General features: G+C 40.2%; 2 protein-coding genes across 3 annotated transcripts in view; one reads left to right on the top strand and one right to left on the bottom strand.

The window, feature by feature from the left end:
• Positions 1-342: 342 nt before the first annotated feature.
• On the bottom strand, positions 343-2,067 carry LOC123610363 (basic proline-rich protein-like). Its single transcript, XM_045500990.1, has 2 exons — positions 855-2,067; positions 343-794 (listed from the first exon to the last, which is right to left on the bottom strand). Exons 1-2 carry the CDS (start codon positions 2,065-2,067, stop codon positions 343-345), a joined length of 1,665 nt encoding a protein of 554 aa, XP_045356946.1.
• The window catches only part of SKIL (SKI like proto-oncogene), a 29,854-nt gene continuing 14,460 nt past the window's right edge, over positions 880-16,273 (top strand). The window contains exons 1-2 of one of the 2 annotated variants that reach the window (XM_045503003.1): positions 880-1,335; positions 2,896-4,681. In XM_045503003.1, coding sequence (XP_045358959.1) covers positions 3,584-4,681 — 1,098 coding nt within the window. In that variant the 5' untranslated portion in view covers positions 880-1,335; positions 2,896-3,583. The remainder of the gene's footprint in view (positions 1,336-2,895; positions 4,682-16,273) is intronic. The other variant, XM_045503002.1, reaches the window with a different exon arrangement.

The following is a 16,273-nucleotide window of genomic DNA, read 5'->3' as shown; positions in this document are numbered from 1 at the left end:
GAGCAACTCGGCAGAGTTCAATATGCTAATTGGCTACCCTGGGAACACTGACCAGGAAAACCATTCTGCTCGCCCCTGAGGGTCAAAGCCGAAAGCTCGTACGTCGTACCTTTCCTCGTCTTCTCTCGTGTTCCCTTCTGAAACAAAAACCAAATAATAAAAAGCCCTCAGTAAACACTGTAGAAACCTGTAATTTCCAGCTCCCTTTTGGAACCGAGGGAGCAACCTAGTGAGGAGAAAGGGTGGGAGGAGAGAGGCTGAGAAGTAGGGACAAAAATGTTTTCTCTCGGTTTTGCCGGAACTTTGGCCAGCCCTCCAGCCTGGCCGGATGGCGGATGGAGGTCAGCCCGGGGAAGGCGTCTGGGCGGAGGCCGCCCCGGCAAGGCGGGGGCCGCCGAGGTGGGGCGGAGCGCAGGCAGCTGGCAGGGCGGCCTGCGGGCGGGAGGCCCCGTGGGGGCGGGGGGCAGCCCCGGCGCGCCCCGGGGAGCGGGGCCCACACCGGGGGCGCTGCAGGGCGGCCGCCACCCGGCTGCCTCCGGGGCGGGGCGGCCCAGCTGCGGCCTCGCGGGGGGAGGGTCGCCCGTGCCTGACCTCGGGCGGCGGCGCTCTGCCGGGCGGGCCCTGCCTCCGCCCTGCCGGCTGCTGGGGTCGCGCACAGTGCACCGCGCGGCCGCCCTGCCCCCTCTCTCCCAGTCGCGCGGCAGCGGAGCGGCCAGGGCGCCCCCGGGTCTGGCCCGTCACCACAGAGCAGCGGGTGGGGCGGGGGCGGGGCGGTGGCGGCCCCAGACAGCCGGCTGGGCGACTCGAGGAAGGAAGGAGGGAGGGCGGCAGTGGGGGTGGGGCGGGGAGGGAACATCCTGTCTGCGCCGGGTGCACCGCAGACAGCGCCGTGCGCCAGCCGCCCAGACGGCGCGCGAGGCCAGGAGCGCCGGGCGCGCGCCTGGGGGGGGAGGGGCGCGCGCGCGCGAGGCGACGGGGCGCGGGGGGAGCCCCGAGGAGCCACAATAGGCCAGACGGCGCGCGCGTCCCCGAGGGGCTGAGAGTCGCGAGGGGGCGGTGGCAGCGACGCCGGCGGGCCCGCGCGCGCGGTGCCGCCGCTGGCTCCGTTCCCTTCCCCTCCCCCTCCCCGCCGCCCTCGCTCTCCCCCGGGCGGCCGGAGACGGCGGCGGCGTCTGCGGGAAGCCGTGTGTCTCCGCAGTGACGTGGGCGGGCCGAGGGCTCGGTGACGTCAGAGGGCTGTGTGTAGCGATGTGTGTGGGGTTCGGAGCGGCGCCGGCACAGCCGAAGGGAGCGGGCGAGCGGCGGCGGCTGGCACAGGTGCGGCCCCGGCTCGTGGTGAGGACGCGGCGGGCGCGGCGGGCGGCAAGGGGCGCGCGGCCTTGGGGCAGCCCGACGGCGGTGCCGTGGATAGTGGGGAGTTAACAAAGCTCGTCGAGCTACCTCGGGCGCGGAGGCCGAAGTCGGGGGTCCGGATGCGCGGGTCCCGGGTGGGGTCGGGGCCACGGGGGGCGCAGGGCGGGTGTCCCACGGCGGATCAAGCCTCGCTGACCCTAGGCTGGAAGGGCGCTGCACTTGACCGGAGCCGTCGGGACCCCGGAGACCCGGACGCCCGTCACTCCCCCCACCCTTCCCCAGCCGCCCGTCTGCGCTCCTCGGGGATGCCCCGGGCGTCTGTCGGCGCCCAGCGGCGCGGAGATCCCGGCTAGGCGCCCCACCCGCCCGCAGACCCTTCTCCTTTCTGGCCCCGGGGAGGCGGGGGAGGTGCAGCCTTAGGGGTGCTGGGGTAACACCCGAGAACTTCCTGGGGCGAGGGTACGGGGGGGGGGGATTTCCACAGTCCTCCCTGCGGCCCCCGCAGTGGGGCAGTATTGGGAGGGCACTTGGGGTTGTCCCGAGACCGTGGGTGGGGGTTGGGGGACTCCTCTTTTTCCACTTCCCACTCTCCCCTTGCGCAGCCCAAGGCGTCCCGGCTCCCCTGTCCGCCACTCCGCCCTCCCCCTCGGGTTTGTGATGGGTGGGTGGATTTGCGTGGGCCGAGGATTTCAGAGTTTGGGGGGGCTCCCCCATTGTAGGTCATGCCTCCTGCCCTCTTTCTCGGTCTGCGTTGGCTGAGGTGTTTCTGTGGTGGGCGAAAGTCAGAGCATTGGTTAGTGGCCTGGGTCCGTAACCCTTTGGGTCTCTTTTAAGGTAAACTGCTGAGAGTTTGGGAGGCAAACATTTTTATTTATTGGATTTCTTTTGGGTGTCCTCTCAAGAAGGAAGTGGAAGAAGAATCTTTTCTTTTCTCCTCTTCCTCCATTTGCATTCTTTGTGAGGTCTGTCTGCCTTGTGTTTTTTGTCCGGAATTAGTCTTGTTAAGGATGGAGATTCCCAGGAGTGGAGTCTATAGCTTTTGGCTTCCATTAAGCAAATTCACTAACCTTTTAAAGGGAAAGTTAATTTTTGCCTACAGTCATTCCAGAAAAAATAGCGTACACTGAATTAATGCCCTTAAAATTGTAAGTTAGGTACATATGGTAGATATGTTAGCACGTATCTAATTTTTTTGGATGAAACTGGCATTTTTTAAATTTAAGAGATGAAGTAATGGATTATTATAGTTGAAATGGCATAACTGGGAAAGACTCTGGTGCTTAGTTTTAGGTGAGATGATCTATTTAAGGTTCTTCTATTCCCTTTTCAGGGATGTTATTGCTCCCTTTACCCATTCTACAAATTATTTTCCTGTTTAAATGAAGTTCTTCTAGTTAACTGGTGTTAGATTTAAAGAAATCGCTCAAGTGTCACCTTTGGTAAAGTGAACTCAGTATAAGATTAAGAAACTAGTTTCAAACTGACCCTTTGGCCTCTGAGCAAATTCAAGTATAACTCTCCCTCACTGCTCTTCTCTTCCAGATTAATTAAAAGAAGAATGAACAGTAATCCATGAAGATAACTGGGCAATTTTTCTTTAGATATCATTTTTAACTGTAGAAGTTCAAGTGGAGTCAGAGGCTCTTCTTACCGTTTTTGAGGATTTCTACAAACCTTCAGTTGGTCAACACAGACCAACAGATCATCACTTTTAGAGAAGATACTGTTTTCTTTTCCTTTTTTGGTGTCCTTGGTGCCAAAAACTAAACTTGGGTGCAACATTTTGATTTATATTTGTGTCTAGGTTTTATGACACAAGTAATTGCATAAACTTTTCACATGTTTTGCTCCAAACCAGACCAAACCATTGCACTGAATCTGGACATTCCGAATTGAGAGAATTGATAAGTTTATTTTAATGCATCTATTTGAAGAGTTAAGAAAAAAGGCTTCCTCAGAGGTGTGCCTCTCAAAATTATATTCTTTATTATTAGGGACAAAAGAAGAAATTTTATAGCACTAGCAGTGAAATTATACTAGAGTATAAGCAGAACCAAATAAAATTGTAAACTCTCTTGAGTAATTTAGGGAGATTTCTCTTTGGAAATTTAAGTTTTCTGTGAGAGTAAGCTACTATAAGTATTGATATACATTGCTTCTCTCTTGGAATGAGTGACTAAATAACAATGCAAATCTCAGACTTACTTATTTAACACCACAGTTTTTAGCAATGGAAAATCTACAGACAAATTTTTCCTTGGTTCAGGGCTCAAATAAAAAACTGAATGGGATGGGAGATGATTGCGGCCCTCCAGTGAAAAAAATGATGACAGACGTTCCTGCAAATGGAAAAATGATGATAAACAAGATGCCAACAGTAAAGAAGGAACACTTGGAGGACTATGAAGTGCCAATGGAAACCGATGGGGAGCATGTCAAGCGAACCTGTGCCTCTGTGCCAGAACCTTTACATTTAAATCCCAGTTTGAAACACACTTTGGCACAATTTCATTTAAGTAGTCAGAGCTCTCTGGGTGGACCAGCAGCATTTTCTGCTCGGTATTCCCAAGAAAGCATGTCACCCACTGTATTTCTGCCTCTTCCATCTCCTCAGGTTCTTCCTGGTCCACTGTTCATCCCTTCTGATAGCTCCACAGAACTCACACAGACTGTGTTGGAAGGGGAGTCTATTTCTTGTTTTCAGGTTGGAGGAGAAAAGAGACTCTGTTTGCCTCAAGTCTTAAATTCTGTTCTCCGAGAATTTTCACTCCAGCAAATAAATACGGTGTGTGACGAATTGTACATCTATTGTTCACGGTGTACTTCAGACCAGCTTCATATCTTAAAGGTCCTGGGAATACTTCCATTCAATGCCCCATCCTGTGGGTTGATCACATTAACTGATGCACAAAGACTGTGTAATGCTTTATTGCGGCCACGCACTTTTCCTCAAAATGGTAGTGTACTTCCTGCTAAAAACTCATTGGCCCAGTTAAAGGAAACTGGCAGTGCCTTTGAAGTGGAACATGAATGCTTGGGCAAATGTCAGGGTCTGTTTGCACCCCAGTTTTATGTTCAGCCTGATGCTCCATGTATTCAATGTCTGGAGTGCTGTGGAATGTTTGCGCCCCAGACATTTGTGATGCATTCTCACAGATCACCTGACAAAAGGACTTGCCACTGGGGCTTTGAGTCAGCCAAATGGCATTGCTATCTTCATGTGAACCAGAAATACTTAGGGACACCTGAAGAAAAGAAACTGAAGATAATATTAGAAGAAATGAAGGAGAAATTTAGCATGAGAAATGGAAAAAGGACTCAATCCAAGGCAAGTTTTTTTTTTTATTAATAGTAATTTTAAATAATGGCACTGGTTTACTTTGAAATCAAAAGTCTATATCTAGACTTACTTAACCTGTGCGATGTTAAGAAACTGTTACTGCTCATGCAACAACAAAAAATACTGGTCTTTGTAATGTGTTATGTTTGTATCACACGTTTTAGGCTATAAAGCGCTTTCCTGTGTGTGTGTTCATTTGATCTTTCAAACAGCCTAGTGCAAGAAGTAGGATTATTCCCATTCTACAGATAAAGAGAATGAGGCTCAGATCAAGTGGCTTTCCCAAGATTATATAGACAGGGTGTGGAGGATTTGGGGCTTCTTTGTCAAGTCATGATCTCTTTCTTTTTCACACATCCTGCTTTTTGATGACTAGATCTGTTGTTGTCCTAGGACTCCAGATAATTTACACTTTGGTGTTATTTCCATTTGCAAATGGTATAATGGCTGGCCAAAACAATTCTGGTTGTGGGCTTCAAACAGCATTTTTCCAAGGTAGATCTAGGATTTCTGACATTGTTTTTATCCCTGGATATTCAGGTTTGATCAATATTTGGAATAAATGGAAAAGACAGGTTTATCGGAAGAATTTGTGATTCTGGTAAGAGGTTTTTTTAAAAGAAAGAAATAACTTAAAAAAATTGTGACAGCTAGAATAAATAGATTATTTTAGGCTAAATAAATACTAATATAAAAACCTGTCAGCAAAGAGATCTTACTATTTTTCCCACTGCAATATCTGCTAGGCTAAATTAAGGTCTTCATTCTGAGAGCCTGAATGCCTGGGTAATAAACAAGATTTGGGTTATTAAATATCCAGCTTGTTGATTTGGTTGTTAAATATATTTTTTACTTGATTAAAGTTAGTATAATAGCTAGCAGTATTTAACACTTACATTGTGGCAAGCATTGTTTTTGAGCAGTTTCACATATATAATTTTATTTGAGTTGTACAATGAAAGATTGGCCATGTTTCATCTTAAGAATCTAAGTTTTCCACTATTAGTTTTTATTTCTTGAAATAATCTCTATCTTTTCTACTTCACAGAAGAAATGAGTGAAGCGTATTAAATGACCGCAGCTTATTCACAGCAACATTAGAGCTTGGGCTTGAATCTAAGATTTTGGTGTCGTGTGCTTTATTATGGTACCTTTAAGGTTTTGAGGGAAATTTAGTTACAGTTGAGTTTTAAAACTGTGATTTGCTTCTGAAGCTCAAGAAGATAATTTTAGACTCTTAATTCAGGGTAGTTTGCTACTTGCTGCTTCCAAAGGGTCAGCACTCTGAAATTCCTTTCCTGTGGCTACTAGATAAGTTTATATTGTTCATGTGCAGTTATTGACTGATTTTGAAGCAGGATTGACTTCAAGCCACTTCTCAAATTACTGGACTTGCTTACAGCTGGATTGGTCCCATGCTGAAGCTTGTGCTTGGAGATGATCTATATTCTCAAAGTGTGGAATGCTCCTTTTGATATTTATGATATCTTGCTCAATGCTAATTAGAGCCCTACCCTTACATGTCCATAGGTGACCACATTATTTGCTAGATATTCTTACTCCAGTCTTCATTGCTCTGACATAAGCGTTTTTTGGGATAAACTCCTTTGCCTGAAGTTCCTCTTCTGTATTTGTGAGCAAAAACATCTGAGAACCATGATAAAGATTAGAAAGAAAAAGGTGATGAATTTACTTAACTGAAACTGTATGTGCTAGGGTTTAGGTAAAATTGAAACCATTCCTCATCTGAATGTAGTCCTTTATTGTCTCAGAAATGATTAATTTGAATTCATTTTTTTGGGGGGGGGGGGAAGGTGTGAGATTTTTTTCCCTCACCTTTTGGCTGTTATCTTTTTGCAGGATTTACTATAATGTTTTTGGTTTCATCTTGGTATTGTTTCCAATTTTATGTGAATTGTAAGCAATGTAAGGGAATTTAAGAAAATTTCTAGCAATGAAATCTTTAAGAAAGAAGACTTTTGGGTTCACATGTAATACATACTTGAGTGGTTGTTTTATTATGCTTATCACTCCATATTTTGAAAATGTAGTCCTGAAGACTTTTTTGAAGGTCTGTGAACAAGGTTTCTTAGATGAGAAACCAGTCCCAGATGGGTCACATGTTCTGGTTGTATAACTGGTGGGTGGTAGAATGAGGAGCTGAATGCAGTTCTTCTGACTTGAGGTCTAGTAATTGTCACTGCTTTTCCCTAAAGCAAACTTTGTAGTACAAACTACTACTGAATTTTGAGAAACATTAACTTCTTATCAATTTTCCTTAGTGTAATGGTTCGTAAACTCTGTGTTAACTTGAATTTTATACTAAGGTCCTTAACAGGGAGGGGGTGCTAGGAGATATCCTTGACTGGGGAACGTTTTTTATTATCTCCTGTGAGTCAGTGAGTTGGTTGCCAAACAAACCAAATAGACCCAGAGGAAGCTCATTTGAAGAAGTCAATACAGGCTTTCTTTTCTTTTTTTTTTTTTTTACATAGAAGAGTAAACTAAATATATTAATATTTTATGTAAAGAACCTTATGCTTAATGTGAATACTAACGTAGTTCAATACGTTTATACAGTTAATTTAGTTAAAGTATTGTTTTAGATTGAAAAACCAAAATTATGAAACTCAAAAGGCAATTGTTTGAAATGTAGCAACTGTTATTTCCAAGGTTGGAAATTATATTAGTAATGATCACCTAACTATTTGCATATCTAATAGCTCCATTTAATTTGCATAGTTAGTAGCTATATTTAGATGGGAGAAGTAAGTGGTATAAGGTCAGTGTTCTAAGTGAAGAACTGGCTCTGTGTAGAAACTAACGGTATATTTTGAAGCCTTTCTTACTCGGGTCAGGACAAGAAATACAACTGGTTTTAGATCTGCCTAGGTGGCTTTGTAAAATGATGTTCTTAAGCAATTTATTTCTTCGTATCGCCTGAACTTTTTATGCTTTTTGTTAGAAATATGGCTGTTGTATTATTTATTTGATCTAATTCTGATTTAGTTGCTCTTACATTTTTGTCTATGGAAAAAAGGTTGCTAAGCAAATTGATCATTTGTAAATAAAATTTGAAGGGTGATGTTTAAGATTATTTTCTTTTTTTTTTTTTTTTAAATTTTTTTTTTTTCAACTTTTATTTATTTTTGGGACAGAGAGAGACAGAGCATGAACGGGGGAGGGGCAGAGAGAGAGGGAGACACAGAATCGGAAACAGGCTCCAGGCTCTGAGCCATCAGCCCAGAGCCCGACGCGGGGCTCGAACTCACGGACCGCGAGATCGTGACCTGGCTGAAGTCGGATGCTTAACCGACTGCGCCACCCAGGCGCCCCTCTTTTTTTTTTTTTTTTTTTAAATTTTTTTTTTTTCTAAGATTATTTTCAAGCACATTGGAAAAGCCCACTTGTAGTGATAGGTGGTTCTTTACTCTTACAAAATGTGACAGAAAATCTTTAAGTTAGAGATGGTGTATGCCCTTATATTTAAAAAAAACAAACAAACATTTAAAATGTAGATTTTTTAACATTCAGAATTGACTACTCTTAGGTAAATAATAATATGATATTTACTCAGCTTAGGAAAAAAATAGATTATGATGCACAAAAATGACCTAAAGATACCAATTTAAACTTTTTTTTTAAAACCTGTTAAACATTTTACTATTTTTAGTTTTGCATTTTCCTTTCAGTTCCTCATTTTTGCAGAAGTCATTGGAATAATAATAGTACAAAAAAAATTCTATCTTGTAAACTGTTATTTTTCTGTTTAGGAAGTGCATTTCTTAGTCCAATAAGGTTAGGAAATACACTAGAGAAAATGGGCAACTACAGAGAGTAGTGTTGAGACAAAATGTGTTTCAGTAATAATTGTGGCCAATTTGGTGGTAATTTGTATTTTGCGATTAGCATAAATTTTGATCAAGTGGGGGTAAGGTTAGAATCAGATGAAGTATTTGTGTTCATATGCACGACGAGTATGAATATTTTTGTCTACTTTTCTGAAATTAATCATTGATTTCATGAGTTTAGAGACCCTTTTTCCTGTTTTCCCAGAATGTAGTTTAGTGCTTGGTGCATCAGAGGCAGTCAATGAAATCTTTTTTTAAACTGAATACATTTTTGAAGAACAACACACTGCATTATATTTTAGAATGTTTGGAGTTTTTGGGTAAAATAATGGTTTGATCTGTAAGTAAACACCTGTGATTTGCAAATAAACTGTTGAGTGAGAGAATGGAAGCCAGAGCATTTTGGAAGAGTCTACAAATGTAGGATGGTACTTCAAACTGTTATTAAAACATTTACTAATACGTATTTGGGGACTTTTCCTTTCCCCAAACATCTTCTTGACTTACCTGGAATTATGTGAAGACATTTCTAACACAAATGAGATAACTGAGTAATGGGTTCAAATGTATCCCGCTCTTAGTTATTTGTACACAGCTGTTATACTAGTTGGATATTTTGTTTACTTACTAAAAATGAAGTATGCAAGAAGAACATACAAAACAGGTCTATTGTAAGAATTATAAGGACATTTCAATGAAATCTTTAGAATGGCTTTGGGAATAGTGCCCCCTTATGGTTTAGGAAATACAGAGCCTATATTCGTTTTTACCATTAAAAAAATGGTAAAACATTTATAAGTATTAACATTTTTAAAAAGGCTGGTGATAAGTTACAACTTTATTCTTTTTGATCTGATAAATGGGAAAAAATTAAGAAACTTCAAGGAAGAAGAAAAAGGGTATACTTGAATCACTGTGTAGGCAGCCAGCAGTGTTCTCATAGCTATGCATACATTATAATTTATGCCACTGGGAGAACAAGGAAGTAATCAAGAATTGGGTTAATTTCAATTCCTTTAGTATTCTGGGAAAGGAAAGTGTGGAGCAAAACTCATTTTGTTCAAGTAAAGAGATAGAACTAGTTTGGGAATAGCTTTAGTAATGACTGGAAACTGTATTTTGTCCACATGCAGAATTTTGGTCTAATGAGGGTTCATATACTTAAAATAACTTAAGGATTTTATTAGACTGTGAAAAGCAAAAAGAAGATATATAATTAAATTCTAAATCTTTTCTTAAGGTGAAGCTTGCTTCATTCACTAAATTAAGTATTACAGTACCATGCTAGGCAGAAAAAGGAATGAATAGAAAGATATAAATTACTTTAAAACTCATACTGATTTCTAGACTTAGAAGTGGGTCACAGAAATATGTACATAAAGACTAAATGGAGGCTCCTTAGGGCAGGACTTTATCTTCTAGTTTTTGAATCTAGAATGTGGTAGATGTTTAATAAAGGTTTGAATAACTGAATGAAGAGTCTTAACTAGCCCTATAAAGTTACCAGTGATTTTTGAGGAGAAAAAGAGGCTTAGTTTTAAAGCAAAGCAGCATTTTGTTTTTACTTGTGGTATTGAATTTGTTTTGAGATTTCAAATAGCCCTAAAAGTGCGTATTTTGTTTATCTTATGGGGACAGGGAATATGAAAGTTTAGAGGCTCACTAAAGATCATTTTGGTAACACTAGGGCTTTTATTCCATATTAAAAGTGTTTTTGTTGTTGTTTTTTGGTGTGGTTATGAAAGCAATATGGGCCCACTGTAGTAAATCCTAAACAAGTGTAAAGAAGAAAACAAAATTTCGTAATTCATAATTTCAACATAGATGATAATTAACACTGGAGTTTATTCTATTACACATGTAATCCTTTGTAAATCTGTGCAAATGCACAGTGCACAAGTGTTATTATTAATACAAGACTAGTTGTTGAAATAATACTTGTGGACCAATTCTAGGATCGTTCACTTAGAGCAAGGTTTTTCAAATTGCAGTTTGTCACTCACGCAGCCCTTTTCATCTGGGGTTTCAAGAAAGGAGATTTAAGCCCTACAGAAAATGATCTGAGTGATGGTTTCATCATTTCTCCCAAAGATGGTGTATAGTACCATTCTCAAAGCTTTGAAGTGAAGTTAATTCATTGCATACAGTGGATGCCTTGGGGCATTTGGGCTTATCTCTTGAGAACCCCAGTTGAGGGCCAGGAGGGTTACGAAATCAATTTAGTGGGTCACCGACATTAAAAAAATGAAGTAGAGTAAAATAAAAAATAGACTACATTGCATATAGTAAAATTAATCTACATTAAAAAATTAATCTTCATTTTGATATTCTCAACATACATTAATTGAAGGCCAAAATGATCTGAGATCATAATTTTTTATTTTTGTTTTTTTTAATGTTTATTTTTGAGAGAGAAAGAGACACAGTGCGAGTGAGGGAGAGGCAGAGAGAGGGAGACAGAATCTGAAGCAGGCCCCAGGCTCTGAGCTGTCAGCACAGAGCCCCATGGCTGGAACCCATGAACTACGACATCATGACCTGAGAGAAAATTGGACACTTAACCAACTGAGACACCCAGGCGCCACAGAGATCATAATTAAAAAAATTTTTTATTAATGTTTACTTATTTTTAAGTGACAGACCGTGAGTGGGGAAGCCACCATCATAATTTTTTTTAAAAAGCACATATGCTGGGGGGCCCCTGGGTGGCTCAGTAGGTTGAGCGACCGACTTTGGCTCAGGTCATGATATTAAGGTTTGTGGGTTTGTGGGTTCTTCCAGCCCTACATTGGGCTCACTGCTGTCAGCGTGGGGCCTGCTTTGGATCCTCTGTCCCCTTCTCTCTCTGCCCCTCCCCCACTCATTCTCTCTCTCTCTCTCTCTCTCTCTCTCTCTCTCAAAAATAAACATTTTTTGAAAAAGCATATATGTTGAAATGGGCTAGAAAAGCAAAATCTTAGATTTATACATATATTTTAGTGAAAAGATGTATGTGACATGGAGATTGCTAAGTTATTGTTATATTAAATGAATTGGTCTCTGTAAAATTCCAGTATAAAAATTTTTATTTTTAGGGGTGTCTGGCTGGCTCAAATCGGAGGAACACATGACTCTTGATCTCAGGGTCGTGGGTTCGCACCCCACATTGGGTGTAGAGATTACTTAAATAAATAAACTTATTATTATTTTTTTATTATTTTAGAAGTAGGAACTTAACAGGACTTCTATCAGTTTGCTCCTTTTCCTTCACATTGTGAAGGGAGTGGTATCATACTACTAACTTCACATGGCTTTATTTCCATAAAGGATTTAAGATAATAGTTGCACATTATAAAAACGTGAGCCTTTGCTTTTCCTGTGAGCATCTTTGAGCACTTATTTAAGCTTAAAATTGGCTTTGTGAAATAGGTGGTGTCTTTCAGTGTGGGGGAGCAGCAGACATTGCTATATCTCCAGAAGATCTATCTGGTTTTGGTAATTTAGTGGAGGTGCTTAGATCATATTGTTTCAGTTTTGCATTAGGTTGATTAATTCTAATAATTACAATGAAGTGAGGCACAAGATTGAGCCTTAAAATCTCTTAAGTAGCTATTTGCTACCTTGTAACACTATTCCCCTTTCAGTTGTTGAAACACTCATTCACAACATGTTGGAAGTACTGAGGAAACTTGATCCTTCAGTGAGAGATTCAGTTTCTTTCAGTAAGAGTTGTTGGCAGCTGTGTGGTAGGGTGTCTTTGTGTCCTTCTGAAATCATTTATTGACCACTTGAATGCCTTAGTATTATAATAACACAGCAAAAAGGCCCTGACAGGTATATCCACTTTATTCCTAAGGAGTTATTGCTTAGCTGTGTATTCAGTCATGTGTTTAGTAAGGTTGCTAATGATTTATGTTGGGCTTGTACAAAGTAATGTATATTTAATATACATTATCTTTTATTTCTTGTGTAAGCACATCATTAGAATAGTCTGTTAAATTTACCAATCTGCTAGTCCTTTGTATGCATACTGTTTTAGGAATAAATACCACAATCTAAAAATTTACCTCTTATAGCTCTTTCTAAATTCTGTTTTTAAAAATAATTTTTCCACATATTAAAAAAAATTTTAATGTAATTTTTGGAGAGACTTTGGAAATCCTACCAGTATATGTTGAGGATATTATCTGGATTTCTTTAGTTCATCAATATTTGTCATTTGGATTTAATTAAGGGTCATAATATTAATCTGCTACTATAATTAAAAACTAGAGTATCATCTAAAAGCAAAGTTTATTATTGGAGATAAGTCTAGGAATTGTAAAGTGTTGTGATTTTTTTTTTTTTTAAGTATAAATTGGAATGTTTATATATGAATAGTGCCGAGTGGGTAGGATTGCTTTTGTATCCAGAAAGTGGTGACTAAAATATTTATTGTTTTTTGGTTTTTTTTGTAAATGAAATCAAGTTGTCTAAATTATTTGTCATTGTGAGACTAAAAAGCATTGTACTACCAAAAACACAATAGTTCTTTATTAGGAAATGTGATTATTAAAGGATCATGTGTATATAACACCGTAAGTTGAAATTTAGAGAAATTTTTATAAAACATTTCCTAATTTTTATTTATTTAAAATTTACTCTTGTGTACATTTTGGGATTGTTTTAATTTTGCTTTCATAGATGTTATTTGTTGTTTTATGACTTAGAGAAAGAATGAAATAATGTGTCTGAAAATTTTCCTGTGTTTCAGATGAGGATGCCATCTGTTCATTTCGCGGTAGATAACGGTGGGGAAGTTGGGCGATAAAAGCATTTAAAAATGTTTAGGGCTCTAACTTAAGATACTAAGTGATCTACTTCTCTCCTTTGCCAAGTAATGTAACGAATTCTATTCTGATGTTTAAAAACACCAAGTAAATAAATTCTTCCCACCTTGAAAAGTGAGCTAAGAGGCAATACGTGCTCATATCTTGGTATCTAATTTTTATTCCTGATCAGTAGTAGCAACACTGCTGTGCCATTTAATTACATTGTTCTTTTTTTGAAGACCTAATTTGTATGTTGACACAAATGCAGAATAGATGAGAAAATCTGGCATGCCTGTGAATGTTCTGTTGTATAATATGTGCTTTTCTTAATTGTTTTTAACACACAGTTAGGATAAGTTGTTATAAATGTGTTTATGGCTTACCACATGTTAGATAAAATCAAATCCCAACATTTTATCATGGTTAGCGTTGTATATTTCCCCATCATTTGTATTATTTAATTTGTAGGTCTGATTTCTAAAAATACACCCCAGAGACTGTTGGGCTTTCTGGTACTTCATGGAGTAGAAGGATATTGAATGTGAAAGAGACTATCTTCTTTCTCAGTTTCATGGTAGCACAGTAACCCGATAAAAGGCCACCCTGGGAATTAATGAGCTAAGCTGTCATTCAGGATTCATTCAACAAATATTTATTAGTTCCTTCTACATGCCAGGCATGGTGCTAGGTACTGAAAATACACAAAAGTAAAGAAGATGGCCCTTGACCTAAAGCTGCTGTACAAGCAGAGGCTGGATAGCCACTTGTCAGTGATTTTGAATAGGGAATTCAGACGTTGGCTAGGGGACTGCACTAGGTGATCTTTAAAGAGGGTTTCTTTAAAATCCCTAGACTGTGATTCTGGTAGTTGGATTGTGTGAGATTAGAAAATAAAATAAAGGGCAGAAATTAGGGATGGATATTTAAAATGCTAGCAATTCTTTATGGAGGCATCTGAAGTTTAGAGATGATAGAAAATAGAAATATGCACTGGCTTTGGATCATGAATAAAATAGTAAAACTTCAATCAAGCTTTGAAATGAACTTGATCAAAATTGAGTCAGATTTCAAGTCAAGAAGTTGAGAACTTGCTATTCAGGAGATTTGAGATTCCAGATATCTATAATAGAAAAAACTTTTGGGGCGCCTGAATGGCTCAGTCAGTTAAGCTCTTGACTTTGGCTCAGGTCATGATCTCATGGTCTGTGAGTTTGAGCCCCGTGTTGGCTCTGTGCTGACAACTTGGAGCCTGGAGCCTGCTTCAGATTCTGTGTCTCCCTCTCTGTCAGCCCTACCCCCACTCATGCTCTGGCTCTCTCTCTCTCTCTCTCTCTCTCTCAAAAATAAACATTAAAAAAATTTTTCAAGAAAAAACTTTAGAAAATGTCTCAATTTTGGTAATTTTAATTAAAAAAAAACTGAGAAGCAATTGATATCTTGGGCAGTACATCCAGAATTATTTGGGATATATAACTGATTTAAAGTGGAGCTTGCTTTATTTTCTAAATAATGAGTTTAACAAATGACTTCTAGAAAAGAAATTCCGATTTAATTGAAGCTGATCTATTTTTTTTAATGTTTATTTATGTTGACAGAGAGGGAGAGTACTTGTGCATGAGTAGGTGTGGGGCAGAGAAGGAGAGAGAGAGAGAGAGAGAGAGAGAGAGAGAGAGAGAGAGAATCCCAAGCAGACTCGATCCACACTCAGCACAGAGCCCGACACCAGGCTTGATCTCATGACCCTGAGATCATACCTGAGCTGAAATCAAGTCAGATGCTTAACCGAGTGAGCCACCCAGGCACCCTAGCTGATCTTATATTTCATTGATTTGTTACAGTGAGCTTATCCATGCTTATTAACACCTTGTCATATAGTGTTTTGGTGAAAAATGTTCTGCCTAAATGAGTTTTCTGGATGATGAAGCTACTCTTTTCAGCACTGTGTTCTTAAAAACTTTAACCTTTTTCCTGAATTCTAAAATGTCTTAAATAGTTTTCAGTCTTTCTAAGTGGTAGGTATGTATGTATACAGTGTAGTATTTATATCTGGTATAAGTTATAGAATGTAGTTTAACTATGTCATGTTAACTCAAGACTTTTTAAATATCAGTTTCTGTGCTCTGTTGTGAAGGTAGGGGACAAGTGAGCTTTATTAAATTATTTGCCCTGGTCTGTGATAAAGCCCTTAGATTGTCTTGCTTTTTGAATTAGTGTTTGTGTTTGCATTTTGTAATTCTCCTTAGGCTGTCGATTGTCACCTGGCATCTATTATTTAGTATCGTTGTTACCAGCAATATCCTTTCTAATTTACTTGTAGAACTAAGTTATCTGAGAAACTATGTAAACAAGAGATTGGCTTATTTTATAAATAAACATGATTTTGCCTCAGATTCTGAACTTTAGAATTGATCAGGATTGTGAGGTTGTTGTTGTTGTTTTGTTTGTACTCTTGTAGAGAGCCTAGGGTCCCCTCACTGAATACTCAATTCTTTTTTTTTTTTTTTTTTTATTTTTTTTTTTTCAACGTTTTTATTTATTTTTGGGACAGAGAGAGACAGAGCATGAATGGGGGAGGGGCAGAGAGAGAGGGAGACACAGAATCGGAAACAGGCTCCAGGCTCTGAGCCATCAGCCCAGAGCCTGACGCGGGGCTCGAACTCACGGACCGCGAGATCGTGACCTGGCTGAAGTCGGACGCTTAACCGACTGCGCCACCCAGGCGCCCCAATACTCAATTCTTAAATCCTTTGAAAATCTCTTTATTTCCCCTAGTCTTGTGGTCTTGTTAGTTTTTCAAATTACTTGTTCATTTTTTTTTTTTTTAAGTTTATTTATTTATTTTGAGAGAAAGCATGCGCTTGAGCGCCTGCAAGCAGGGGAGGAGCAGAGAGAGCAGAAGGCTAGAGAATCCCACGCAGGCTCTGTGCTGCCAGCGGGGC

Source organism: Leopardus geoffroyi, chromosome C2 (assembly GCF_018350155.1).
Source record: "Leopardus geoffroyi isolate Oge1 chromosome C2, O.geoffroyi_Oge1_pat1.0, whole genome shotgun sequence".
Classification (NCBI taxonomy): Eukaryota; Metazoa; Chordata; class Mammalia; order Carnivora; family Felidae; genus Leopardus; species Leopardus geoffroyi.
This window is presented reverse-complemented; position numbering and strand designations above follow the sequence as displayed.

Bases quoted from the DNA above. Each gene is read 5' to 3' on its own strand.
- LOC123610363 (XM_045500990.1), bottom strand. From the start codon at position 2,067: ATGGGGGAGCCCCCCCAAACTCTGAAATCCTCGGCCCACGCAAATCCA. The intron at 795-854 runs GTTCCCTCCCCG...CGAGTCGCCCAG, and splicing joins GCACCCGGCGCAGACAGGAT to CCGGCTGTCTGGGGCCGCCA.